This window comes from Ambystoma mexicanum, chromosome 12 (genome assembly GCF_040938575.1).
Source record: "Ambystoma mexicanum isolate Mex_15411 chromosome 12, UKY_AmexF1_1, whole genome shotgun sequence".
NCBI classification, from domain to species: Eukaryota; Metazoa; Chordata; class Amphibia; order Caudata; family Ambystomatidae; genus Ambystoma; species Ambystoma mexicanum.
Window position 1 is genome coordinate 1188869219 of NC_090936.1, and position 26981 is coordinate 1188896199.

The 26981-nt window shown below is 48.1% G+C and overlaps 1 protein-coding gene across 1 annotated transcript in view; it reads left to right on the forward strand.

Moving 5' to 3' along the window:
• The window catches only part of PPM1H (protein phosphatase, Mg2+/Mn2+ dependent 1H), a 625702-nt gene that overhangs the window by 551694 nt on the left and 47027 nt on the right, over positions 1 to 26981 (forward strand). The window contains exon 9 of the mRNA XM_069629843.1: positions 8114 to 8265. Coding sequence (XP_069485944.1) covers positions 8114 to 8265 — 152 coding nt within the window. The remainder of the gene's footprint in view (positions 1 to 8113; positions 8266 to 26981) is intronic.

The following is a 26981-nucleotide window of genomic DNA, read 5'->3' on the forward strand; positions in this document are numbered from 1 at the left end:
GCAAGATACATGACCTGCGAAGCACTTGTGTAAGAGCTACCGGTTATGGAAAAACGCCCATCGAGATAATGGGATATGTGTGGGTGAACCTCAAGTTCCATGACAGAGAAACATATTGCAAACTCTTTGTAGCCAAAGATGGCTCCTCCGTTGTGGGATGGGAAGAACAAGCCGCTCTTCGAGTAAGAATACACCCTGGAGAAGAAATCCCCGTGCTGAGTGTGCTCAATAATGATATGGACATCAAATCTAATTTAGCAAAACAATTCCCCAAGGTGTTCTGCGACAAGATTAGACTCCTAAAAGTTTTCCAACACAGAATAATCCTCAAAAGAGGTGCCGTCCCAGTGGCCCACCGAGTCCGCAGTATTCCCTTTGGAACAAAAGAGGCGTTGAAGAAAGAACTTAAGCGCCTCTGCGATGAAAATATCATACAGCCCATCGAAAGTTCAGAATGGCTTGCCCCAATTGTCTTAGTAAAAAAAACGGACGATTCCATAAGAATGTGCGTCGACTTGATATGGGTTGACAGACACCCACTTCCCAATATATCTGAACTCCTATCGACCATGAAATCTGCAAAATACTTTACAACTCTGGACCTCTCCTCAGCCTATCACCAGATTGCTTTGGAAGAGAGCTCAAAGAACCTAACATCTTTTGTCACACCTCTCGGTGCATTCATGTTTAACAGAATGCCATTCGGACTCGCTTCAGCTGCAGCAGTCTTTCAGAGACTCATGTCACATCTATTTGGAGGACTTGATGGCATACACTGCTTCCAAGATGATATCCTCATATCAGCCAGTACAGAAGAAGAGCACAACGCAAAACTTGTGGGTGTCCTACAGGTCATACAAAAAAGTGGGCTCACACTCAAATTAGAGAAATGCAACATAAAGTGCGACCGAGTTTCATACCTGGGCCATTCCCTTGACGCCAACGGCATCAGCCCCAAGAGGAAACTCATGGACACCATAATGAATATCGCCGAGCCTCAAAATAAAGACCAATTAAGGAGTTTCCTCGGGATGACGGAATACTACTCCAAGTTTATAAGCAACTATGCTGATAAGACCAAAAACATGAGAAACATCTTGAAGAAGGCAACCAAATTCATATGGTCCACTGAATGCAAGAACGAATTCGAAGAAATCAAATTTCAAATTAACCCAGGCCTCAAATAAAGCTCTTCTCTTCTCCCATACTTTGTGCCTCTTTATTTCATATGGCGACGAGGCCATATGAGATTCCATTTTAGAGTGCCTCGCCAGTTGATGCTTCCACTGCAGCTACCTGGGGGCCTCAAATAAAGCTCTTCTCTTCTCCCATACTTTGTGCCTCTTTATTTCAGCGAGCCAGGTTGGTATTAGTTCCAGGTGGTCAGGGCGTGGCAAGTCGGTATTAGTTCCAGGTGGTCAGAGCGTGGCAGGTCAGTATTAGTTCCAGATGGTCAGGGCGTGGCAGGTCGGTATTGGTTCCAAATGGTCAGGGCGTGGCAGGTCGGTATTAGTTCCAGATGGTCAGGGCGAGGCAAGTCGGTATTAGTTCCAGATGGTCAGGGCGTGTCAGGTGGACTGCTTGCAAGTTGTCTTAGCAAAACTTTCAACAGGTTGCTAAACTAGCTCGCAATGTCAGGTGCAAAGGCCTCCAGAGGTGTTGAATTTAGCCGCCAGGCATGTTGGTGTTCCGTTTGAGACTGTTTTTTTGGTATTAGGTCAAAAGACCTCTAAAAAAAGAAAAAGAAGTTTGATTCAGAAAGACCGCTCTATGACCGCATAGAGTGGTCTTTCTAAATCACACTGCCACGTCCGCTGCCGCACAGGCGGAGGGGCTGACATGCGCAGGAGTGTCGGTAAGTGAATGTGGGGCTGTGTGTATGTGTGTGTGTTTAGTCAGTGTGTGTTGTGGTAAAAGCAGTGGTTTGGAGGTATGAACTCCCCAATCCCCTACCGATTTTGAGAAAAAACTAGTGGGGAGAGGGTGGGAAAGGGGCAGGGGGGAATATATCATATTTCGGCCTTTTAAAGCAGATACAAAAATGGCAGAAAAAAAACGGTCTTTTATGGGTTCAGTCTTGAAAATGTGGAAATATGACGGAACCTTTTTTTTAGGTGATACTGGCAGTTTTTAATCCTGACTGGGTGGGGAGCTAGTGAAGGGTGCGCAGTGTTGGAGAGATACGGTAGAGGTTACGTGCCCCTGTAATGAGACGGGCTGGCACGTTTGGAGCTACCATGAGGGGGGCAGGTGTGTGGTCGGACGCATAGTGAGGGAGCCGTTTCCCCATCGATGTGTGAGATCACAAGGGCTTGGACCACTGTGCGGCAGTCATGTGGGGGGGGGGTGAAGAGTTTGAAGCGTGTCCTTTATATCAGCTCGCACGGAACGTAACCGTCATCCTGAGACAGGTCTACCAATACTCCAGGAAACGCTTCCTAGCTATGGTGCGTTTCCACAAAGCTCAGTTGAATTTCAGCCACGTGTAAATCTAACTAGCTTTAATTTGCACATCTCGCGATAATGGCAAATAAGAGGCAGGAACAGAAATGCATTGTCATGTTGTACAGCTTGCCTTTAAAATGGCGGCCTTCTGTGCTCTGCATGAGGTGGAAGACAGCTAAAATATGCTCTTTGGTGAATTCCACAAAACCAGTTGTTTAGCAGTGGCTTCAGTCACTTGTCTCTAACTGCAGACGACCCACAATCCAGCACACAGGGCAGTCTAGCCATACCTGGAACAGTTCCACCCACTCCCACACAGGTGCAACTGTGGCAGGCGCAGCGCACGCCCAGGCAGGTCTGTGGGACTGGCACGCAGGCCAGGTGCCCTCTTTCCACATTTTAAATTACAATCTACATTTCTTCTTGGCTTCGGTGGCAAGTCTATCGCAGGTTTTTCCATGACAGCCAAGAGCTGGCATACGCCCATGGTTGGCAGAGCTCTGTCCTCCACGTTTGAGGTTGGAGGGGCAGGGAGAGCAGCTTGATAGCTGGAATGCCGGTGGGGGGAGGTGGGGTGACTGCTGTAATCTTACAAAGGTTTTGTTTGGAGACCTGGACGTCCCAGAATCCTTTGCGCAACTGTGTAGTATCGGCTCCTTTAAGAGGGCGGTGCGGCGAACCAGGCGGAGGAGACGGGCTTGGGAATGACATTTTGAATATATTTATTGTAAACTAAAGGAAAAATGCCTCGCTGTCCCAATTGCTACGAAGTAAACTATGGGTTCTCGTCAGTCAACAAAAAACAAACGCAGTCCTCAGCCTGTAACCTATCTGCTATCTAGCCCCGCCACTGTATTCAAAACATAAAAATGAGCCCGAGCGATGAGATTTTAACTCTGGCTTTCTCAGGCCATTGCTTTCGGTGTCTCGCTCTGGAGATGGTTTTCTTTTCACAAATAGGTCAAAACAAAAAGGGTTTCCGCTCTCCTTGTCAACTCTTCGGGAAAAGTTTCAAGTCTCTGTTTAATTTGAATGTCTCTAGTTCTTTACTTGCAGGAGTGATTTTCTTATTCCTTTTCCACCACCTGAGCCACTTTCTCTTCCTTGGCTTTACATCTTGACCCACTTGCTCGAACCCTCCGGCTACCCTTCTCTTTGTGGTTTCCCAAATGTTTCTTCTTTCTCTAGGGACCTCCAGGGCCCTTTTGGCTTCCTGGATTATTTAAGCGCTGTGAAGGGTTGAGTATTTCTAGCACATATTCAGCTTTCGGGTTTCTGGGGCTCCTGTAACCCTCTTTCTTTCTTTCCTTCTGTTCGTGGTATTCCCGGCGCTTCCATCTGCCCTGAGAAACCCTGGTACCTTCAGTATCTCTGGGTGGGCTCCAGCATGGTAACGTCCCAGCAGGGTTGTGGCTGTTCGCCTCTCTTCTCTGTGTTGTCAGCCCGTAGGCGTCCGCTTCTCGAATGCGCCCCGCACGGCAGACTCCTCAGTCCTCGTATCCATAACGGCAGATTCTTTCCTTTGTTCTCTCCTAACCTCTGCATCAGTTCGCGGATCCCCGACCCAGCACGGCTGTAGCGTGGTCACACCGCCAGGTAAGACGGTTCTCCTGTCTCACGTTTGGCTGTGTTGCCTCTCTCAGCTCTGGCCTTCCGGCATCACTGCTTGCCTGCTTCTCTCCACGCTACCGCTGCCTCTAATGTAGCACGGCTCCACCCCTCTAAGACGCCTGCACGCCAGAGACTCGCCTCTGCATAGGATTCTTTATTCTCCATTCAAGGTTCTTCGTCTCTTTATTCACGCTCCCTTACGTTAAAGGGGCATGTTGCTGTATGGCCACAGCTGAGTTCGGCTGGTCTCCAGCATTACCTGCAGCCAATAATAGAAAAGTACTGTCAGTTTTGGTTACAGGCCATTTAGACGCCACATCATTTTCTTCTGTTCGCATGTTGGCAGATATCGTATTCTTAGGAGGGAGTTCCTTAAAGGAATAGGAGTCCTTGTCCCACAGAGGGGCGTCACTCCCAGAAAGGTCCTTCTTTCCCTGACCCCTAGAGAGGGTCTTGCTTAGCAGCCTTCCCTCCCTAGCCTCTGAGGGGGTGGCTTGCACCTGTGAAGAATTGCCTCGATTCCTGTTTTATGCACACCAAATTATTCTGTGTTTAAAAAATACATTAAAAAATAATTCCTGTTAAATTTTGTCTCATGAAATAAAGATATTCAATGTTTACATGAAATAAGTACATGAATAAACGGATTCTTTGAGATTGCCGGCAGGAGCAATGTATTGTAGCCACCTGTAGAGCAGGTGCTGCAGACCCGGCTACTGATGCAGCAGGGCACGGGTGCAGGCTATGCTTTTGGCGTGGAGTTTAGGAAAGGGGAATCTGATCAGCAGATTACCAATCGGAGATGGAATTACCAGCATTGCTTTATTGATAAAAATCAAAAGGGCCAGGGTTTCTACACTCTTACCAAACGGGGGTGTATCTTGACTTTATAAAGAACATTGGAAGGATGCAGCTCCCCTGCCTTCCTGGCCTTTGAAGCAATCTTCCATCTACACACAATATGGTTCCTAGCGTGTACCTACAGGCACGCGCCACCTACTCCTCATCGCTATTGTGATGTTCAGGGTGGGTTGCTCACAAACGAAGGAGATTAGGTCAGATAAGTGCTTGGGCAGTAACCTAGCCAGAGATCTTGCCCAATTTGAGCACATTTTAATCAGTCGGGAATATGGGAATGGCTTGACCTCAAAGCTCTACCAGGCTTTTGTCGCAGCAGAACCTGTGTCACCACTCTGAGCCAGGAATCAATGTGGGATGGACTTCGGAGGAGGGGGCGGGGGGATGTCAAGAAATGTGTAGAGCAGTAAGGAGGGTCTCTGTGGCACTTCAATACAAGCTCCAGGCTTGCAGGCTGCTGCATAGGTGGCAATTTCCCCCAGTGAGGCTAGCCAAGATGTATTCGGCGAATGAACTGCATTGTTGGAGGGGGATGTGGTGCCCTGGGCACGAACAGACTCCTGCATGTGGTGTTGTGCCCATGTATTCAGGCATATTGGAGGGAGGCTCTTTCTTGGATTCTTGAGAGAGGGGATAGAAAGACTGTGCAACCCGCTCCTGATGTTGTTTGGCTTGGAGGAGGAGGAAGGGTTCAGTAGACCAAGCCACATGGGTCACAGCCTATTGCCGGTGGTCAGGGTACGATAGGCAGGGCCTTGAATAGTGGTATACAAAAGGAGAGCTGACCTACTCTCACGGGTTGTTTTGCACACTGCTAATTTCTGTGTGATTATTTTACTACAGGTGAGGCTCATGAAGAGTTAGCCTCCAAAGCCAGTAAATGTAGAACCCAAACAATGCTCTGTATATAACAATGAGTTTATATCTTTGGCTAACCCATTTAAAGGCAATGGCACCGATCTGGAACGGGCGGCAATAACTCTAGTAGACTACTATTCTGATTTGGTAGCCATTTTAATTTAGGACATTTTTTGACAAGGCAAACATTTTTTCAAAGAAAATATTAAACTAATTACAATTTCAGAAGGTCACTAACAGATGGTGTACATTAGATTTTAGATTTTTACCAACCAATGGTGTACATACATACAAATTCATACATGTACTAAATGAGAAAAACAAGTATCACAAATAATGCCACGTACATCATGAAAAAGAGAACAAATATTTGTGAATACAATTCATTCCAAATATACATTTCTAAATGTGCAAAATATACAAAATGACCACACACCTAGAACTACAATACTAGTTCTGTAAACCTGCTAAATGGGACAGACTTATTCTGCCATGGTTATGTGTGGTATAGGAAGACAAGTAAATTGGCCACCCACAGAAGTCTAGTCACTTGCGAGCTGGTTTATAAGACAGGCTCTTAGTCTTATAGCCTGAAAAATAAGCTATTTCTAATCTTAAACCAGTTCCAAAGAAAGAGAGATAGTTTCCTGGTGGACTCAAAGGTCAGTTAATGAGTGCTGTGAGTATGTAGAGACCAGTCCTCGGTCAGGGCCTGGAAAGGGGCATCCTTTTATTTTGTGAATCTGGTACAGATGAATGCGTCTGGCAAATAATATATGTTGCTGAAACCGGTTGACCCCTATGGGGGCTATTACGATTAAGGGTGATTCCCCTATTCCTTTCCCAGGAAGCCTAGTGACCTTCCTGTTTTAAAATGGGTGTCTGCATACCCCGAGAGGAACTGCAGATAAGGGTGAATAAAAGATAGATGCCTTATTGCGGTTCCTTTTTTATACACACATAAAAACTCTCTCCGACTATAGAGTTATCTTTGTTTATTTTGGTCGCATACCCTCTGGTGTCATCACTACTGTTCTCAACAGTGCTCTCGCTTTCAGTCATCAATAATCCTGGTAGCTTGCTTCTGACAATGAAGGTCAATAATGTAACGGAGTTTTTCTTCTCTTTCTATCCACTGTCTTAGATCGGCAGCTCATCACTGCTGTGTAGGGACAGGAGACAATCTCTCCAAGGATAGTTAGTTCTCCCTATCCCACTCTTTGAGAGTAAGCACTGGTGCATTAGAACACGTCTGGATGTATGTTACTGCTGTGGGATACCTGTCCATCTCTGCTTAGCCACCACCGCGCCTTTGAAGACATGACCACTGAAGGGAAAATGCAGAGTTGGACATGGCTTAACCAGCACCCCATCATACAGATAAGTGGTGTTATGTTAATGTACTGACTAAGCTCAGAGAAGAGAGTTGGACAGATGGATGGTTCATTTTGCCCTTTAGATTTCCATCCCCGCTTTCCCCCAGAAATGATGAGATGTACTGCCGGTGAAAACAGTCCATGGTCCTGTTCATGTCTGTCTTCTAGAAGAGCTTGGCCACCATTTCTCAAGATCTGCCTGAAGACCAGCTAATTTCCGGTTGCCCACAAATGGGATTGGAGAGTGTCACATAATGTGACTTTGGAGACAGGGAAGGTCATCTGCTTGACCTGAGGGCCACATGAGTTTGGCGGTATTTCACCTAGAAACGCAAATAGCGTTATCGCATACAGTAACAGGAAGTGGTCATAAGATTTGGCGTCATGCAGACCCTTTAGTTATTCCCCATGATTTAATCCTGTAGAACTCTTGGGGGAAATGCAGTGTTACTGCGTGAGAAATATTGCATCCAGTTGTGTTTTTGCAGGGAGGTAAGTATCTCTACATAAAATGAGGTTGATTTTTCCTAAATTGCTTACTCAGTCCACAATACTGTGGAGCCCTAAAACATGAGGTATTTGGAAATACTGCACATTTTACCGTCCGTTACCTCAAAACTCGTAATTGGTCTACCGAACAACAGAAGCGGAGACTAGAAGTAATTGTAGAGCGATGGAAGTCAACTTAGGACTACTTCACCAATGTTCTGCCTTATAACCCACCCTGGTTGCTTTGATGAGTAACGTAATCTTTTAGAAAACCTGTGTGTTGTGTGCTATAAATGTCTGACTTTTGTGAACTGTGCTTCTATGTCATTGTTTGCCTTCAGCAATGGTTCAGTGCCACACCATCGATGGTTACAGCTGCTGTATACAAAGAGGATTATGGAAGTGTTCTTCAAGTAGGGCTGAAATGTTATCATTTCCCTTAATTTATAGACCTCTGATGGCTACTTTTGTCCTAGGTGAAAGTCTACAATCTTTTGCAGTATGAGCACGCTGCAGATGACGTGCTGATCCTGGCCACCGACGGCCTCTGGGATGTGTTATCCAATGAAGAAGTATCCGAAGCCGCCACAAACTTCCTTGCCAACTGCGATCCCGACGACGCTCACAGGTTTGTGACGTATAGTGAATGTTCAGCTGTGTAATGATGGCTATTTAAAGACCCATTTATACTTCCAAGTATAGAAGTGTCAAGATGAGATGCCTTCAACCCTACATCGCGTTGTCTTTTAATGAAATCAATGGTAGGCACAATGTGTGGCACGGCAAGGAGAACCAACAAAAATGGTTTGTTGGTAATGGATAAAAGATCATAGTTTGGGAGGTTGTTGAAACCATTTTTTCCAACTTCCTATATTTTGAGGATTGTAGATAATTATGAACAATATTACCCGTTAGGTGGTGAACACAACCGTTGTCTGCGGCAGTGTCAGGGGGTGGGTGGGCACAGTCAACCAATTTAGAAGTGTGTGATGATATTGCAACACGGTTGCTGAAGGGTTGGCTTTTCTAGGGAGCTAGATGGTGGTTGGGAGACGGAAGAGTAAGTGGTCAACTTAATTGTTGCCAGCAATTCATTCTAAGGTGATAATGCAGGTCCGCCTCCATGTGTAGCCATCAAGCCGATTCACGCTTGAAATAGTTGTGTAGGTAGAGGTTGGTTGCCGGGAGGACGTACGTGTGCGGTGGGATTCTGACTGGATCGGCGTCTGGGGATCGTGCTTAATGGAAACAGTTGATAGATTGGGGGTTATAATGAATTGAAGTGAGGAAAGGATTTCAGACGAGAGATCTCTTAAAGATGAGCTGGAAGTCAAAGTGCAAGAGGAATGAGATGTGATCTTAACGCATAATGTTGGCTCCTGTGTGTCATGTAGGGATTTCAAACTACACGGGGTGCTTGATGGTCAATTTTGCATGTTTTGTTGATTTATTACATACGTGCACTAGGAGTCCAAAATGGTTGTAGAGCTGTTATGACAAGGATGATGAGAAATGTGACTTGTCCTTCATCCAGTTTATTCACAATTTTTCAGGCACATCATCCTCCCTCCTGACCAACTTCTCTGCAGCCGATTCCATGAGACGAATCGGGAGCAAGGGTTCCAGGTATAAAACAGAGTGGTTCACAGGGCGTAATACCAAGGGGCTCCCACCCACAGAACACATTAACATTACACTGTGTGACATGAGGAGTGGATGAAGAGGGGAGTGCCCGCCCACTAAGCAATTGTCACTTTGTCCCAAAGGATCACTTCATACTTACCCGTCTCCTCCGCGTGAAAGGTAGGTAGAGCCGTCCAACCTTTGCAAGATGGTGCTTGAAAGTAAACACGTGTCTTGCTTCAGCTGCTTAGCTGAAAGTGCAAGTCAAACAGGCCATTTGGGGTGATACGCTAACCTGGGGCTGTCAGAAATATAGTGAAATGTGGTTGTCACTCCCCACCATAGTGGCTGCCGGCACCAGTAAGATAAAGGTTCACTTTGATCATGATCATGTACAAATGGCTAGTTCAGCTTGTGTTGTCTGTAGAGGTCACAGTGCAGGCAGGAGACCTACCTCATGTGGTTTACAGAGACAAATAGACAATAAGTTTTGTGACTGAAGCCTCACTCAGCATGTTGCACTCAAGTGAGTAAATGATCACAAGTTAGTCACTGGAGGACATCCTGATCGGGTTCAAATACCTTCGAAAACAGGTTGGCTCTCTACAAAGCCTGCCATGGCCCACAGCTGCTACCCCGAGCTGAATGTACATGTCTCCTCAATGTACTATCAGGGTTCACTTAGACCCTTCAAAAGAGTTCTGCTTGCCACAAATCTCTCACAGAACATCTACACAGAGATGGGTGATAACCTGTCTGGATTTATTGACAAACACTAAAAAAATGTACCTGCTCTCTACAAAACTATTCAAGAAGACCTAGCAAACCAGTTTCCTCAATGGTACTTCTATTATGGTCAAGGCTGGATTTCCAACTGCCAAAACAATCATCCTTGGTTGAGCTACTTTCTCATTGACCGACCCTCCCAGGTCCAACTTGGGTCTTTCCTCTCATCTATCTCGCTCTCTACCTGTGGTGTCCCCCGGGGGGTCTAACCTTTCTCCCTGGCTTTTTAATAACTACCTGGCACCTCTTACCCACTGCATCGCTACACTCTGCTCTAGCTTTCAGTGTTATGCGATGACACCTAGCTCTCCTCCAGGCTCCCTCAGCCACGTCTGCTCCTTCTCTCATACCAGACTGCCTTGCCACAATTCAGGAATGGCGTGCCGCCAATAATCTTTGCCTCAATGCCAGTAAAGACTAAGATCCTTCTCATCGGGACACCTGCTCCCTCCTTTCCTCTCTCTCTCTCTGGCCGCCCACCCTGGGCCCTCTACCTGCTCCTTCCTGTGAAGCTAAGAATTTTGGTGTCATCTTCGACTCCAACCACTCCTTCTCTCCTCGCATCTCTGACGTCCCTAAGAAGTCGCACTTATCTGCACCTCTTCAGACGTATTCTGCCCTTTCTTACTTTCCCCAGAAGCTCACTGTCTCCAGAGCTCTGGTGCTCTCTAGGCTGGACTACTGCAACATCCTCTTTCTCAATCTGCCTACCTCTACTCTTCCACCTTTACAACTTATCCAGAGACAGGACTGCGTGCCTTGTCCTTGGCCTCAAGCTCAGGGATCGTATCTCTCCATCGCTGATATCTCGCTACTGGCTCCCTGTGGCTGCAAGGATCAAGTTCAAGACCCTTTGCATCGTCCACAAGGCTTTCTGGGCACTACCTCCAGCTTTCTCTTCCTAAACATCTTCCTTCTCCAGCCCTCTGCTCATCCACCTCCAACTCTGAGGGTCAGACCCTTCTACAAACAGAGTGGGGGGTAGATCTCTTTCGTCGGCTGGGGCCTCCCTCTGGAACAGCCTCCCTTCCACTCTCAAACTTGAGCAGAACCACCTCCGGTTTCGGAAGCAACTGAAGACCTTCCTTTCCGCTTTCTCTCTTCCTCTCCCTTACTGATGTCCGTGCCTGCTCCGCACACTGGCCACCCACTGAAACGCAGGCCCAGGCTCCTGCTTGTCAAGTTCTCTCTGCACTTATGAGCCACCCTCTGGCAGCACTTTTTGAGTTACCTGCACTTCTGCCCCCATCACTGGTATTTCTCCCCCTCCCCACACTGGTGTGATCTGAATAACACAAGGCCTAGTAAAATTGTTGTTTTGGCCTCCTTCTGCCCCCCCCTCTTGTCTTGTCGCGCCTAGAAACACTTGTGTAAATGCGCATTATAAATGACTTATCATATCATATATCCAGTAAATGAATGCTGGACATGCAAAATGGAGGTTAGTTGACAGTCTGGGAACATCATCAATTTCTACTAGTGTCCATTCACACCTGGGGAAGGGTCCCCAGCCAATCAGGTGGCTGGAAAAGCAGGTGGAAGCTGCCAGTGTCTGCCCATGTTCTCTCAGCCACACATGCCCCTTTACCAGGAGCTGCCACCAAATAGCTATCACCCCCTTGTTTGGGGGGCCCCTACCTGGGCTCAGGCTTGTGAGTGATTACCGACCCTGTAGGCCCCTGAATGCCAGAATGATAGCTTAATTCAGAAAGGGAACTCGTTTCTAATGGCTTCCTGCTGAAGCAATACACAAAGGTGTGTATTCTGTAGTTTCCAAACACAATGGCTATGTAAACATGGTGAAAGTGTTATGTGGGAAACATCTTTTTCAAAAACGTCTTTCACGAGAACACCTTCTGAATTACTGCTCAGAGTAAATGCAAGGCTCTCGATGTGTTCAAGCTCTAAGCTGAACCTAAGTGCAGTGTTTACACAAAGGATTACCAGTGTGGCCAGTGCATCTCAACTCTGGGCGCCCTAAGTTCCAAAACCGTAGCTAACACCCGTTGCATCTAAAGGCGTTGCAATAGGGACACCTGCCACAAAAATCCTCAGCATTGCACAAAACATCCACTGCTGATTGGAGGAAAGCGAGGAAAAGCAACTGTTCCAAAGGTGACAAAACCAGCAATAGCCTGCCGCCAGATCTGCTGCATATGTACGTAGGACCCTGTTCACCTTGTGTATTCTTGGCAGAACAATCTGTAGGGAAGCTTCACCAGCGGCAATGAACACACACCGACACTGGGCAGTTACTGGCACGACTACCCGCTCACTAGGTGCCCAGTCGTGGTCGAGCAGAGTCCCCTTTATTGCATTTGTGATGTAGTACGATCTTACGCGCAGGCGCGGGTACATCTACGTCACCACAGCATGTTTAGGCTACCTCGTCGCCAAACTGTAGTAACGGGACTGGACATATAGACGACAAAGGATGTTTATTCCAATGAAGCTCCTAAAGGCAACCCTCGGACCCCATATCAATTTACTATATGCAATAACACACTTTGCTAGTTAATGTTAAAGGATATTTATACCGTATACTATGACCACCGGAGTGGTCCCCTGGCACTCTGGTGGATCTGAAAAGGAGGAGGGTAGGGTGAGTTAGTAGGACTGAGCTTGAAAAATGCAAGAGAGCTGTGATGTGGTGTTGGCAACTTCGGTTCGGTTTACACCGTTCGCTGAGCTTAGGTGTGCTTTTTGGTTCGTAGCCATCATGTGCTGTTGTGCGAGGATGTGTGGTTTGTTTTGTTGTTGCGGTGTAGTGAAGTGTGTGCGGTTTGTTTTGGTTTAGCGGTATGGTTGTGTTTAGTTAGAGTTTGAGAGGTATATGCAGAGGGGTTAGTTGTTTAGTAGGGTTGGTTAGTGGCATCACTATCCAGCTCTGACGCATGCTGATCTCCATAATTCTGACTAGATGTGAGGCGAGCTAATCTTCACAATTCTGTCTACATGTGACGCACGTTAATCTGTAAAATTCTATCTAGATGTGATGTGAGGCTAATGTTCACAGTTCTCTCTCGATGTGGTGCAATGCTTATCTTCACAGTACTGTCCAGATGTGATGCAGGCTAATCTTCACAATTCTGGTTACTTGTGATATAAGTTATCTTCTCAATTCTATCTAGATGTGGCACATGCTAATCTTCATAATTCTGTCTACATGTGATGCATGATAATTTTCACAGTTCTATAAAAGCCAGATAAGGCTGACTAAGACAATTGGCCAAGGCATTGGATATGGCTAATGTATTAATGTGCAACAAACTACAGTCTTTTGGATAATGTGTTAATAGGATAATAAGATGGGTTAGACAGTCTGAAGGGAAGCAGTAATTGCTGGTCCCCCTGCCTAGACCTCGCCTACCTTGTCAGTTGCTGCTGGTTGGCGGCTGCAGGCTACACAGGCACACGCAGGGTTCAACAAGGTTTGGCTCTGCTTCTTCGGGAGCTGCCCTTTGTCTCAGGCCCTTAGCCGAGGGGCTGCCCAAGTAGAGGCTGCCCAGAGTAGGTATCCTAAAAAAAGGTCCTAGGGCCAATCAGAGGTTGGTGGCCGGGAAGAGAGGACGGGGCCAGGCACACCAAGGAAGCAGGAATGGAAGGGAGTGGGGAAGGGGGCTAGAGCTCCTTTGAGCACTGCATTTTTACAAAATAAAAGTAAAACATGCAATGGCTGTCTCTAAAGCCAGGGGGCACTTACCCCTAGTCTGCAGGCAGCAGGGGACCTCGGTGCAATAAACATTGGGTCACTCTGGCCAATCGGAGGGTCGTGGGTGGTAAGGGAGGAGGGGGCCAGGCACAACAAGGAAGTGGTAATGGAAGGGAGTGGAGAAGAGGGCAAGAGCGCCTCAGAGTGCTGCGTTTTGACAAAATGAAAGTAAAAAATGCAATGGGGAAATGAGGGGTCTCAAGAGCCAGGGGACACTTACCCCTAGTCTGCAGCTCTAGTAGCATCAGCTCTGTTTGTGCATGTTATTAGTCACTGTTAAGCCTGAACGCGGAGTCAAGGGCAACGCGTCTTGCTATACTGTTTCTGCTGTTTGTGCTGGGAGTGCGTGGAGGAGGGGCTGCTGATACAAAATCACTCAACTGAAAGCTACGGAACAGCAGAGATTCCAGAACGCCTAGCCATTAATCCCCAAGAAAAACCCGGTAAGGTTTATCCTCATCTTTCTATACAGATTCTAACTTGATTGGGAACCGCGAGAGACTGTTGGAGCTTGCTCCTTTGATCTTGCGGTCCCTGTCTCATACGGCTGGGATATATATGGCTATCAGAGTCTCTACAGGAGACAAGTAAAAAACTAAAACTGTCTTGAAACGCCATGATCATCAGACGTGAGTGTTCTTTTTGCATATAGTCCCCCGTTGGTTGGGGGGCTAATTCATCGGAGCTTCATTGCCTTGAACACCTAACTGAGCTGCTGTGTTGTGCGAGGCAGCGCTTCGTGGCTGCCTGATACTGCTATTGCTAAGTGCTCACGATCAAAAAAGGGCCCAATGAAACTTCGCAGTACAAAAGACATGGGGGGCGAAGGGGATGGTTCATACTTAAATGAAAGCCATGAAGTAAATATACCCATGGAACAACACACCCAGGGGAACGCAATCCCAAGCACCCCCCAGCAAATCCAAGTTCTGGCACACACATAAGAACTTCATAGCACTCCAGCGGACAGCCTCAAGAAAAAGAACCCAAGTGTCGCAATAGTAAACAACTGGAAGCGGGGTTTGGAGTACACTACAACGACGAAAAGAATTCAATGGAAAATAGAAAATCACTTTGGGAGAAAACGACATAAAAGTCACAGTGATATTGAAGGAGAATCACTCATCCTCTGGGAAAACCCGAGGCAACCCCGAACTCCATCCTCTAGCACAGAAATCCATATATCGCCAGCAATGTTGGAGAAAGATGCCTCCATCCCAAACGAGGGGGACAAGGTGGTATCACCAATGCCGCAAAACCCACAATCACGAAAAAGTGCGACACAACTTTTAAACGACCAAAGAGATTTAGCTTACACTGAAGATGAGAAAACAAAAACAGATCTAAGTACAGACACATTGAAAGCTTTGAACTTTGTTCTCAAAGACTGAGACCAATGAGTTGAGATGTTAAAAACGGAGGTGCAAGCACAAAACGGGACACTTATAGAGACGGCAAAAGAAATAGCACTCTGTGACTCTTCTTTAGTAGGTCTGGTGACCGCAACTAACACAAACTTGAACCTCCCGATCCAGGCTCTAAACCTGGAAATGGTAAAACAAGGACTTGACATATCCTCTATTCAGCAATCATTGAAGGAAAAGAGTGAGATTGGAAACCAAAATAACAGACTATTGCAAGAGGTTTTATCAGTACTGAAAGGAAATCCGAATATAAACCAAGCAGAGAGAACTACAGAATAAATCCAAGAATACTCGCTTGATGACACACCACTATCAGACTCGATACTGGAAGAATTCCGAAGGCTTGCCAATGTAGTAGAAGAAGACATAGACTCTGAAGAGGACATACAAAAAATGGAACCAGAAAAGGTAAAAGGGAGTCAAATGGAGAAAATTCAAGACTGGCAAAAACCAGGTGAACAGACCTCAAGAGGCAGAAGGAAAATGAGAAAACATCTTACAAGAAGAGAGAGGTCAAAATCAACACACCCCAAAGTGGAAAAAAAACAAAAAAAGGGCCGAAAAAAAATACAACTGGAAATGCAAAAGGAAAAATAAATCGGAAGACGAACCTAATAACCAATGGCAATAGTGAGGAACAGGATAGCATTGCATGTAATGTCAAAGACCTACAAAGCCTCACAGAAAAAATCAGGTTTGCGGCAGGAAAGCAAAGTCAGAAGTTCAATAAGGAAAAGCCTGAAAAGATCAAAACAGGCAACAGCAATAAAATGGAAGGAACTGCTGTGGTCATAAAAGCAAGTATCGGTCTGCAAACTGAGGAGGAGACAGAGCAAAGTAATAGCCCAAAAATAAAAATGGCAGAAAATGCTCTGAAAGGACAATCAAAACTTGATAAACAACAAACGAACCAGATGGTCTACTTCAAAAAGATCCCATAACAAAAACACTAAAATGGGACCCGATTTTCCTGAAAACAAATCTTCACCTGGAAAAGAAGAAAAATAATGTAAAAAACACAGCTACGGGGGCGCTGTTGTGCGCCGAGCAAGATGGCCGCTTGATGCGTGAGCTCCGTGGCGAGCGGACCTCATAATCCTGTTCCTTGGCGCCTTTCCTATCTGCTGCCGTGTACGGGGTACACGATTCTGCTGCCACGGCTTCGGGGATCCAGCGGACCCAATCCTGCTGTGAATCGGAGCCGGGAAGGGCTTTCCCCGACTCCGTGGCACCCATCCCCCCGCCTGCGGCGCTCCTGCGCGCCGAAGACTCGGCCCCGGCGGAGAGTGGTCGTACCCGCCGGGGTCCTGCTGCGCTGCCTCCCACATCTGCCGGGCATCGGTGGGGGCCGGCGTGCCTCATCCCTTCCGGCGGCGGGGCCGACGGGGGCCCGGGATCGTGGCCCGCCGGCGGGGCTGCGGCTTCTGCTGGGACGGTGCGGCCTGGGGCGGCTGCCCCCGTGTCCCTGGAGGGACGTTGGACCTGTGACGCGGCCGTCCCGCTCTCCCCCCCCTGCTGCACACTCCATCTTGGGCCCTCCTCGCCCTCTTCGGAGGATCTCCGCGACCTGTGGGGGTGTCGCCGGAGCCTCTCCCTCCCGACGGCACGCGCCCGGGTACGTGCTGCGGGGGTCTCGCTGCCTCCGGGGGCGATCCTGCGGCCGCCGCCTCGGTGCTCCTGCAGCCCTCGGGCCCCGCTGGGCCGACCCCCCCTCCTGGGGTGATCCTGTGAGCCGCGGCCGGCCCCGGCTGGGGGTGGACGGATCCGCCTTGCTGAATTCCTTCCAGCACCTGCGATCTGCTGGGGGGGGCCGAGCTTCGTTCCCCCTGGTGCCGGGTGGCCTGGAGCGCGCCGCCCCCATCATTCTTGGAGAGGCGCCTGGACTGATCCCCTGTCCCAGCTTGGGAGTCGCCGTGTGGTCTTCTCTCCTCCTTCCTTGGGACCCAGCGGGGGGGACGGGGGGACCTTCCCCCCCCCTGCTTGCACACCCTGTGCCGGTGGGGCAACGCGGCCTTTGGGTGCGTGCTGGGGAGGCTCCATTGACTTTTCACGCCGGAGCTGCCGCCACCCTGCCTCGGGACTCTGGGGTCCCCCCTCCTTGGCGGGCCGCCCTCTCTGCGGTGTGGGGTATCTGAGGCCCACAAACAACGACGACCGGCTCCGCCTGGTGAGCCCTGACCTTCCTGGCTCTCCTGCTCTGGGGCCCAGCTCTAGCTCTCCCCCCCCTTGGGGGGCTACTCGGCCTTCACCAACCTCATATTGCATTTACCTTGGCTGGAATCCCTCGTTCTGTGTGGCCCTATCGTTCACTGGGGGCTGGCCTCTCCCCGCCTCAGTACCCTGGAGGCTCCTGCCACTCCACCCGGAGTGATACTCTGCAGAAGGGCTCCGTCAATACCGCTGGTCCCTACTCTTCCATCTCTGGCTGTCTTCCACACCTTCCTGATCGGGCGGGAGCCCTGCAGCCTACACTTCTACGGCATAGTCTCGTGGCCACGATATTTCCTGCCTCCCTCTCTTGTCACGCACCCCACCTGGATTATTGACTTACACGGCCTGGGATCCCCCCCGTCTCCCTCTTGGGGCTGCTGGTGACTCCCCTTTACCCCACTCAACCATCACCATTGTCAAAATGACCAAGGGGGGCGCGAGGAAACAGAGCTCCATCAACATGTTTGCGAAGGCGGCTGTTAGATCCCCGGAGGACCCCATTGAACGGGCCCCTGTGGCGTCGTCGTCCGCAGTGGCACCTGAGCCCCAGGGCATGATGGACTTTATCAGGGAGGGTTTCACTGCCCTACACTCGAAACTGGACGATATGAACGGCACAATTTCCTCAATCAAGGCCCACATCGAGAGGACCGATAGCCGCGTGTCTGAGGTCGAGACACGGGTCGGCTCCGCCGAGGATGCACTGGGTGCACTGCGCTCCGAGGTTGTCGCTCTCTCGAGCCGAGTCCTCGAGGTGGAGAAGAAGAACGAGGACTTGGAATCCCGCTCAAGGCGCAATAACCTTCGCATCATCGGGGTCCCTGAGAGCGAGGTGCACGAGCCAATGGAGGACTTCGTTGAGCACACATTAATGTCACTCCTGGATTCGCCCAAGCTCTCCCCCCACTTCGCTATTGAGCGGGCGCACCGTGCTCTCACCGCTAAACCCAAACCCGGGGCTCCGCCTCGTCCCATCATCGCCCGGGTCCTGAACTACCGGGATCGTGATACTCTACTCAGAGCTGCAAGGGTCAAGGGCGAGCTCTTATTGGGAGGTGCGAGGATTCATCTTTACCCCGACTTCTCGACCGCCGTCCAACGAGAACGCAAGACTTTCCAGGCTGTGAAGCGGAGACTGCGAGATCACTCCATTAAATATGCCATGCTCTACCCCACCAAACTGCGCATAGAACACGCTAATCAGGTGTTCTTCTTCACGATCCCGGAAGAGGCCTCCAAGTTTATGGACGAACACTTCCCAGGCTGACTTCCTTCTCTTGTCCACAACTCTGCAGCTTCCCCCTTGGGCCCTGCGGGGGGAGGCCGGGTCCGGCCCTTCCCCGTCGCTGGTGCCGCATTGATCCTCTCTCCCGGATTCGGCTTGTTCAAGTTTCTCCTTTCATTTCAATGATGTGCCATACTGCTAAGTGCAAGACACCCTGCTTAAGTTACATTCAATGTTTGAAGTTGCACCTTGAGCTCTACTGGTCCTGCTGCGGCCCGGAGCGCTGCGGTCAGCCCGGCCTACAGGCCCCCAGGCGCTGATGCCTCTAGTTTGGTTTTGGTTTAGGGGGTTTGGGATTGTCATTCCTCTGTTTGGGAGGGGGATGTGGGTGGGGGTGGGACATGTTTGGGGTTTTATTATCAGAAAATTGGCACTGGCAGCGAGGGCGGACTGGGGTGCAGCACTCACCCATTGGTCTTGGACACCTTTTTTGACTATACCACTACCACATCCATGGCAGAGGGGGACTTAACCTTTATGAGTTGGAATGTGCGGGGGTTGGGGAACTATAGAAAGATGAGGCAGCTCCAGCTGCAGGCTGAGCGCCATGGGTCCAAGATCCTCTTTTTGCAGGAGACACATGCTCGCATGGAACAATGCGTGCGTTTCGCCAAAACCTGGGGCCCCCATAGGTTTTTTACCGACTTCTCTACTCAAAGTCGTGGGGTCATGACCCTTATTCACAAGAGTCTCCGGTTCACCCTCATCTCTTCACATATTGACCCCCTGGGCAGGTATGTACTATTACACGCCACGCTTCAAGGGAAAGAAGTGGTTTTGCTGAACATTTATGGCCCCAACCTCGATGACCCTGAGTTCTACAGACAGGTCACGTCCCTTCTAGATGGCTTCCCCCTTGTTCCAATTCTCTGGGGGGGGGACTTTAATACTATCTTTGATGTGGCCCTTGATAGATCTGGGACCAAGCCCCGTCATCTTTCCAGGGCAGCCTATGCTGCATTATCATCTCTGCCCCGGTTGGCCATGGTGGATGCATGGAGGTTCTTTTACCCTGACTCTCGCGTTTATTCATTTTATTCTTCAGTCCATGACTCGTACTCCCGAATTGACCACTGGGTGATCTCCAATGTCCTGGTTAAAGACGTGAAACAGTTAATGATTTTACCCAGAACCTTGTCTGACCACTCTCCAGTGACCATCACCGTGAATTGGGCCCCTGATCCTGGCCGGTCCCGCTGCTGGAAACTGAAACCCCTTGCCCTTCTTGATCCAGAGTTTCATTCCGAGCTCGAGGACTCTATTGAAGAATTCTTCGAGTTAAACACAGGCTCGGTACCATCAATAGCCACACTGTGGGAGTCTTTCAAGGCCTATATTAGAGGGATTGCAATTTCCAAGGAAAACGGAGTCCTCAAATCAATTAGGAGAGCCCTAGCCGAGAGTGAATCCAAGCTGTCGACCCTGGAGGCTGCATGTTCACTTCACTCTTCTCCGGGTAACCTAGCGGCCATTGGGACGGAACTGGATACATTTCGCTCCCTGGCTGATCGTGAACAGAGGTTTCTGGACAACCCAGGTATCGCGCGGAAATACAGGGAGGGCGAGCGCCCTGGCCGATTCCTCGCGAGGTTGATCCCACATGAGACGGGTTCCCCACACATTCTCGGGATTGAGAGACCGGACGGCTCTTTGGCTGTCTCCTCCCGGGACGTCAACACGGAATTCTTTAATTTTTACGAGTCCCTATACTCCAATGCGGACGAAGTATCAGTGGAAGAAATCGACTCCTTTCTCAAATCCCTTCCCTTGTCAACTTTATCCCCTGAGGCCCGGGCTCTCTCGATTCCCCACTCACACTGGAAGAGCTCTCCGACGCTATCGATTCCCTATCCTCTGGGAAAGCCCCCGGCTCCGATGGTATCCCAGTCGAATTTTACAAGTCCTATAAATCACTTCTCCTTCCTCACCTGTTGGCTGTGTGGGAGGAGGCGGTCGAGACAGGTGTGTTCCCCCCTTCACTACGTGAGGCCACGATTACAGTATTGCTAAAGGCTGGCAAACCCCCCTCGCATTGTGGATCGTATCGTCCGCTTTCCCTTATAAACTGCGACGCCAAAATATACGCAAATGCCCTGGCTCTCAGGTTGGCCCCCATCCTTCCGTCCATCATTCATTCCGATCAAGCGGGCTTTGTCCCGGGGCGGTCCACCTCCCTGAACTTACGGCGTATATTTAATATAATTGACAGGATTAGCCCAGAGACTCAGGCTGTAGCGGCTACGCTGGACATGCAAAAGGCCTTTGATTCGGTTTCATGGCAATTCCTTTGGCGGGTTCTCGAGAGCTGTAAATTTGGTCCCTCCTTTCTCTCTTGGGTCAAGCTACTCTATTCATCCCCCGTGGCTAGGGTCCGTACAGGTGACCACTGCTCTCCTTCCTTTGGGATCGCCAGGGGGACGAGGCAGGGGTGCCCATTCTCTCCTTTGGTTTTTGCAATAGCCATAGAGCCCTTCGCGGACATGCTTCGCCATCGCCACGCCCACAGAGGCCTCCGTACTGCCGGGAGGTCGGACATAGTTTCCCTATATGCGGATGACGCGTTGCTGTTCATTCGCTCTCCATCCCTCAACTTGCCTCCAGTGCTGGAAGATATCATTTATTTTGGCCGGGTCTCGGGCCTTAGGGTGAACTGCTCGAAATCCATCCTCTTCCCACTCACGGAATGCACTCTCCCCCCCCCTGACACTCTGGGATTCACATGGGCTCAATCCACATTCACTTACCTGGGGATAGCAGTAACGCGCCAGCAGGCACTAACCCTCGAAGAGAACTTCCGGAAATACCTTACACTCCTGTCTGTTAAGGTTTTAGCATGGGACAAGCTCCCGATTTCTCTCGCGGGCAGAATGGGTCTATTGAAAATGGTGGTGTTACCTCAGCTGCTTTACAAGTTTGCCAACGTACCCTTGTGGCCGGGCGCGGACTTTTTTCGCGACCTGACTCGTACGATTAACTCCTTCCTTTGGCACTCGGGAGCGGTCCGGCTTAAGTATGAGACCTTGTCCACCCCCATGGCCAGGGGGGGCTTTGGTGCCCCTGATTTTCTCAAATATTGGCTAGTATCCCAGATCCAATATATCTCCCATTGGTTTAATACAACTGACCCCCCCCCCCACGTCCGGCTCGAGAAACTTGCGGTCTGTGACCGCGAAATCCGCTCTTTGGTTATACAACCCGCTCCTCAGGTGCTGGACTCACAGAGCCCGTTAGCCTGCACATCCCTTGCATTAGCCAAAACATGGAAGCTGCTTGGAATAGCCTGCGCCTTCCACGGCAACCTTCCCCTCTGGAACTTCCTCCCGGGGGTTCCCCAGGTCACACAACTTATTGTTCGTCGCTGGGCCGAGGCAGGCTATGAGCTGCTGCGGGACGTGTTTGACCAGGGCATATTCATCGAGTGGACTGATCTTCCCCTACCCTTGAGGAGTGACCGGAGTGTCTGGCTTCAATACGCGGCTCTCCGTAAGACCCTTAAGCGTAATTATCCAACATTCCCTGCGTTACCACCAGACGACCCGGCCATTGAGGAACTCACTTCCCCCTCACCCATGAAAGGTAAAATCTCTAGGTTATACTCCATGCTGCAGTCCAGATCCTCTCCAGAATTTTCTAAACTCAGGGGGTCTTGGGAGAGGGACCTGGGGGAGGAAATATCGGACGACCGCTGGGCACATATATGCGATCGCACTCACCGGGTGTCCTTTAATTCCCGATTCAAACTCATTCAGTTAAAAGTGCTGCATAGGTTCCACTATACTCCGGCTAGATTGCATCGCATGTCCAGTGAGCATCCTTCTAGTTGCCCTCGATGCGGGCATGATGACGCGGACTACATCCACATGATCTGGTCCTGCCCCCGCCTCACACAGTTCTGGGGAGCGGTTTGCGCGACGGTATCTGCTATGCTCGATCACCCCATCGATCCTTCTCCAGCATTGTGTCTCTTCCATGATCTCCCCGGCCTCCCTCGTAACTCTAAAAAACTGACTGGCCTCTGCATGCTCTTAGCGGTTCGGTCCATCCTGCTCTGCTGGCTTCGCCCCTTTCCCCCCACACATGCCCAATGGTTAAGGGCGGTTACTTGGGCCTCTGACTCTGAGGAAACTTGGTCTCACATGCAACCTACTCACTCCAGGCCTAGGGACATCTGGCTTAGATTCCGCTCCTACTTGTCCGACCTTGACATGACTCCGGCTGCTTCCCCTCCACCTGCTCTTTCTCACTAGTCTGAGAGTTCCCCCCCATTTTATTTTATTTTGATCAGCCTCCCCTCCCCGTATGTCGTTTGTAATTCTGTTTTCGTTTCTTTGAGTCATCTAATGTGCAATCTCCGTATGACTGTTCCATGATCTGTATTGTCAGTCTGTACCTGCTGGGCGCTGTTCGCCTGTTGTTTTGCTGCCATGCTGCCTAATAAAAAAGAATTTATAAAAAAAAAAACACAGCTACAGCACAGTGTGATAACATGAAAATTGCTCCCATCTTTCTAACCAAGAAACAACTGGCTGTCAAGGATCCAAATACACTTCTTCCAAACTCAACCATCTCTATGTTCACGACAGAAAAAAAGCCATCTAAAGTAAATGAAAACAAAGTTCAAAATGGTGAAGGGAAGTCTGTAAAGCTAGACAGTTTTGGATATCAAGATGACGCCCTTTTAGCAACACAGACCTCATCCAAAGTTTGTGATCAGCCGGATCAAAGTACATCAAAAAAATATATAACTCAAAGAGTTTGGTTGAGATTGCGCTCAAACCTAGGGTATCACAAATCTTTGAGTCGTGGAGTAATACTGGGCATAACGAAAAAAACAAAAACTCTTCAATCTTTTGCATATGAAGACATAGAGAGTGTTAAATTTCCAATGTCCAACGACCCATTCATGGTAGAATTAACTCTAACATACAAAAAATGCTATGTTACAAGAATCGATAGAGCTGGAATCTTATGGGCTAGAAGTCTCATGTAATGATACAGAAAGCAGTATCATAGATAATCATCAGAACCTCTTATGCTCAAAAAACAAGGGAAAGGTAACTCCAAATGAATCAGATCATATGGAAAAGGGAAGCTTAGAGAAGGATTTAAAGATAAGATAACATCCTCATGCTTCTTCCAGAAATACTGACACAAGTACTGCAGAAGCTGGGACTGGGAACTCAGCAACTTTACAAGGAATGATCTAAATGTTTTTAGCTGGAACACAAGGGGATCCAGCGTTATTAGAGCAAAAGAAACACGGGCACACCCATTCAATCAGGGAGATGTGGTCCTATTACAAGAAACTTGGCTGGTAAACCCTTTAAACATTGAAGGATACACATTTTTTTGTTTACCAGCTGTACAAAAATCATTAGGTCGTCCGTCAGGAGGTTTGCTGATAGCACTGAAGAATCAAACCTTCAAAAATGCAGTAGAAATATGGAAAAATCCTTCTGGTATTCATGCATGTAGAGCAGAAATACATTTACAAGAAATTTCCACAACCTGGGTCTTTGTAAACATATACTGGAACCCTGCAAGCTCTAAACTGAACTGCTTTTTAGAAGATTTGGCCTTACTATTTGAAGAAGTAAAAGTAACTTCGGCCTCCAGTAAGATCGTGGTGGCAGGAGACTTTAACTCAAACTGTTTACATCCACAGAAAGGAGAGACACATCAAGCGAATAATGGGAAAGCAAGGAGGGGAAGAATGTGGCAGGAGTTTATGGAACAATGGGACCTTCATATGGTCAACGGCATACAAGAGGGAGAACACGCACCATATACAACATGGCATAGAGGGAAATCATCCTCTGCTTTGGACTTCATCTTTGTTTCAAAAGCCCTGCACGCTTTACCTTCCATCCTCACTTTAAAACAGGAAGGAGGTAGTGATCACAGCAGACTCGAACTGTCATTTGAAAATATCTTAGTAACAAAAATGGAAAGAGAAACACAGATTCTAGAGGGGAAAAAAAGGGAAAATCAGAGTTGTGAAATATAAAAACGGGGGAGTTAAATTAAACAGAAGACTAAAGGAGATCCCTGAACATATTTGGAAAGTGCAATGCGACCCACACCAATTCACAAAATTTCTCTGGGCAACTGTAGCGCCCGAAGATTTAACGGGAAAAGTCATACAAAAACATCTACATGCCTTTGATGAACCAACGCAAATGTGAAAGAGAGCATAGAAAAGCTCTGCGAGACATCAAAAAAGCAGGATATTCGATTGAAAAAATGAAAACTGAAATAAAAAGAGAAAAAAACTAACTATAAATCTTGGTCAATCTCGCAGAAGGAATTCCGGATGCAAACAGATGGTGAGCATATACTTAACACACTTAGAGAAAATAATAGTAAGAACTTTTGGGAAGCAATGAATCAATTTGAGGGGGAAGTAGGATACTCTCTGTGCAATCTAGTGTCTGAAGATGGTTGGGTCAAGTATTTGACAGAGATCTACAAGAGTGAGAGTAACTGTCAATTTAGGATTAAACCAGATACTCCTTGGCAACTCAATTTCAATGAGGAGGAAATCTATGAAATCATAGTCAACTCCTCTACATCTAAAGCCTCGGGACTGAATGGCCTGACCGATCAGGCACTGAAAAGTGAACCAGCACTTTGGACAAAACTATTATCCGCTCTTTTCGAGGAAATTCTAAAAAAGCAGACTTTTCCAACATCCTGGAAAACGGCTCTCATCTTCTTTAAAAATGGGGATCGCCGATTAGCAGCGAATTGTAGACCAATAGCGCTGCTGGATATTGAAAGCAAAATATTCATGAAACTGTTACTAAATCACATCTCGAAATGGGTAGAAGACTCTAACATCTTATCACGCTTTCAAACGGGATTCTGAGAAAGGCCACTCGACATCCATAAACGGCCTGATCTTAAACATACTGAACGAACGAAAAGAAGGGGGAAAAATGCAACCATTGTATGGAGCCTGGATAGATCTGTCAAAAGCGTTCGATCAAGTAGAACGAGCTCTCCTCTGGGAGAAACTCCGAAAGTGGGGAATGCCAGAAACGCAATTATCCATCTTAGTGGAACTGCACAGGGAAACAAATTTGAGAGTTCGGCTCGATGTAATGGGACTTCTCTCAAAGTTAATTGAGGTAAACAGGGGGGTCAGGCAAGGGTGCTTGGGAGCTCCTCTATTTTTTAATCTGTTCTTAGCAGATATGGGCCCTTTCCTAGAACGGTCTGCAATGACAAGTCCAACTATGAATGGGAGAAAAATCTGTTGGCTTGCGTGTGCAGACGACATAATATTACTTGACAGAACACCGATTGGCCTACAACACTTACTCGAAAAATTGAATGAGTATGTGGGGTTAAACAAGCGAACAGTTAACCCTGCTAAGTCAAACATCCTGATCTTTAAACATCCCCTGACAAAAACAAAATACAAAAACTGGAACCTGGGAGGAGAACGTATAAGAACTGTAGAAACTATAAAATATCTGGGATACAACATCCATGCCCACCAGGCACTATATAAGGTATAATCTGAGCCCATGGCTAAAATAACACAAGCCACGTCACAAATGATCAAACTGAATTACAAATTTTGTAAATTCTCTATCCTTCCGCAGGTGAAGTTCTATCTAGCAAAAGTGGTCCCGGTATTACTATACGGCCTGGAAGCTAAACCAGAACTTTGGTTTACAAACTGGGAAAGCTTCGGGGGCCGTTTATGGAAAAGAGTCCTGGGCCTTCCAAACTGCGCTTCCCTAAAAAGCTTGAGGTTCGAGCTAGGCCTCAAGTCGTTGAAATGTATGGCAGAATGGAAGCTTATTTCCCTGTTGCGAGAAGTAACAACAAGTAAAAACTCGACGCTTTATGGAGACTTAAGACATCAAAACCTGCAAAACAAATCATCTCTTCTCACCTCACTAAGGGAAAAGACAATGAAAACACTGATGAGAATAGATCTGGATGAAGAGACTCTGGTCCTAAATCCTTTCAAAGTAAAAAGAAAACTAGAACACTGGGACTGGATCGAAACAATAGAAAAAGCAGACCCAATCCAAAATGCTTTCTTGAAGGGAGAAAAGGAACTCTGGTGTCTCTCGCTATATAATGAAATTCCCCAATAGGAAGTTGCGCTCAAACTTTCTTAGAATGAGGCTAAACCTCGTCCATTGTGGGGCGGTCTTGGAAAAAAGCAACCAAGGGGACATGGCAAAGAAACTGTGCTCAATGTGTTTAAACCCTGCCAAACAAACATTAAGACACTTACTAATGGATTGTGAAGGTACATGGTCAAACCGCTTAAGATTCTTCAG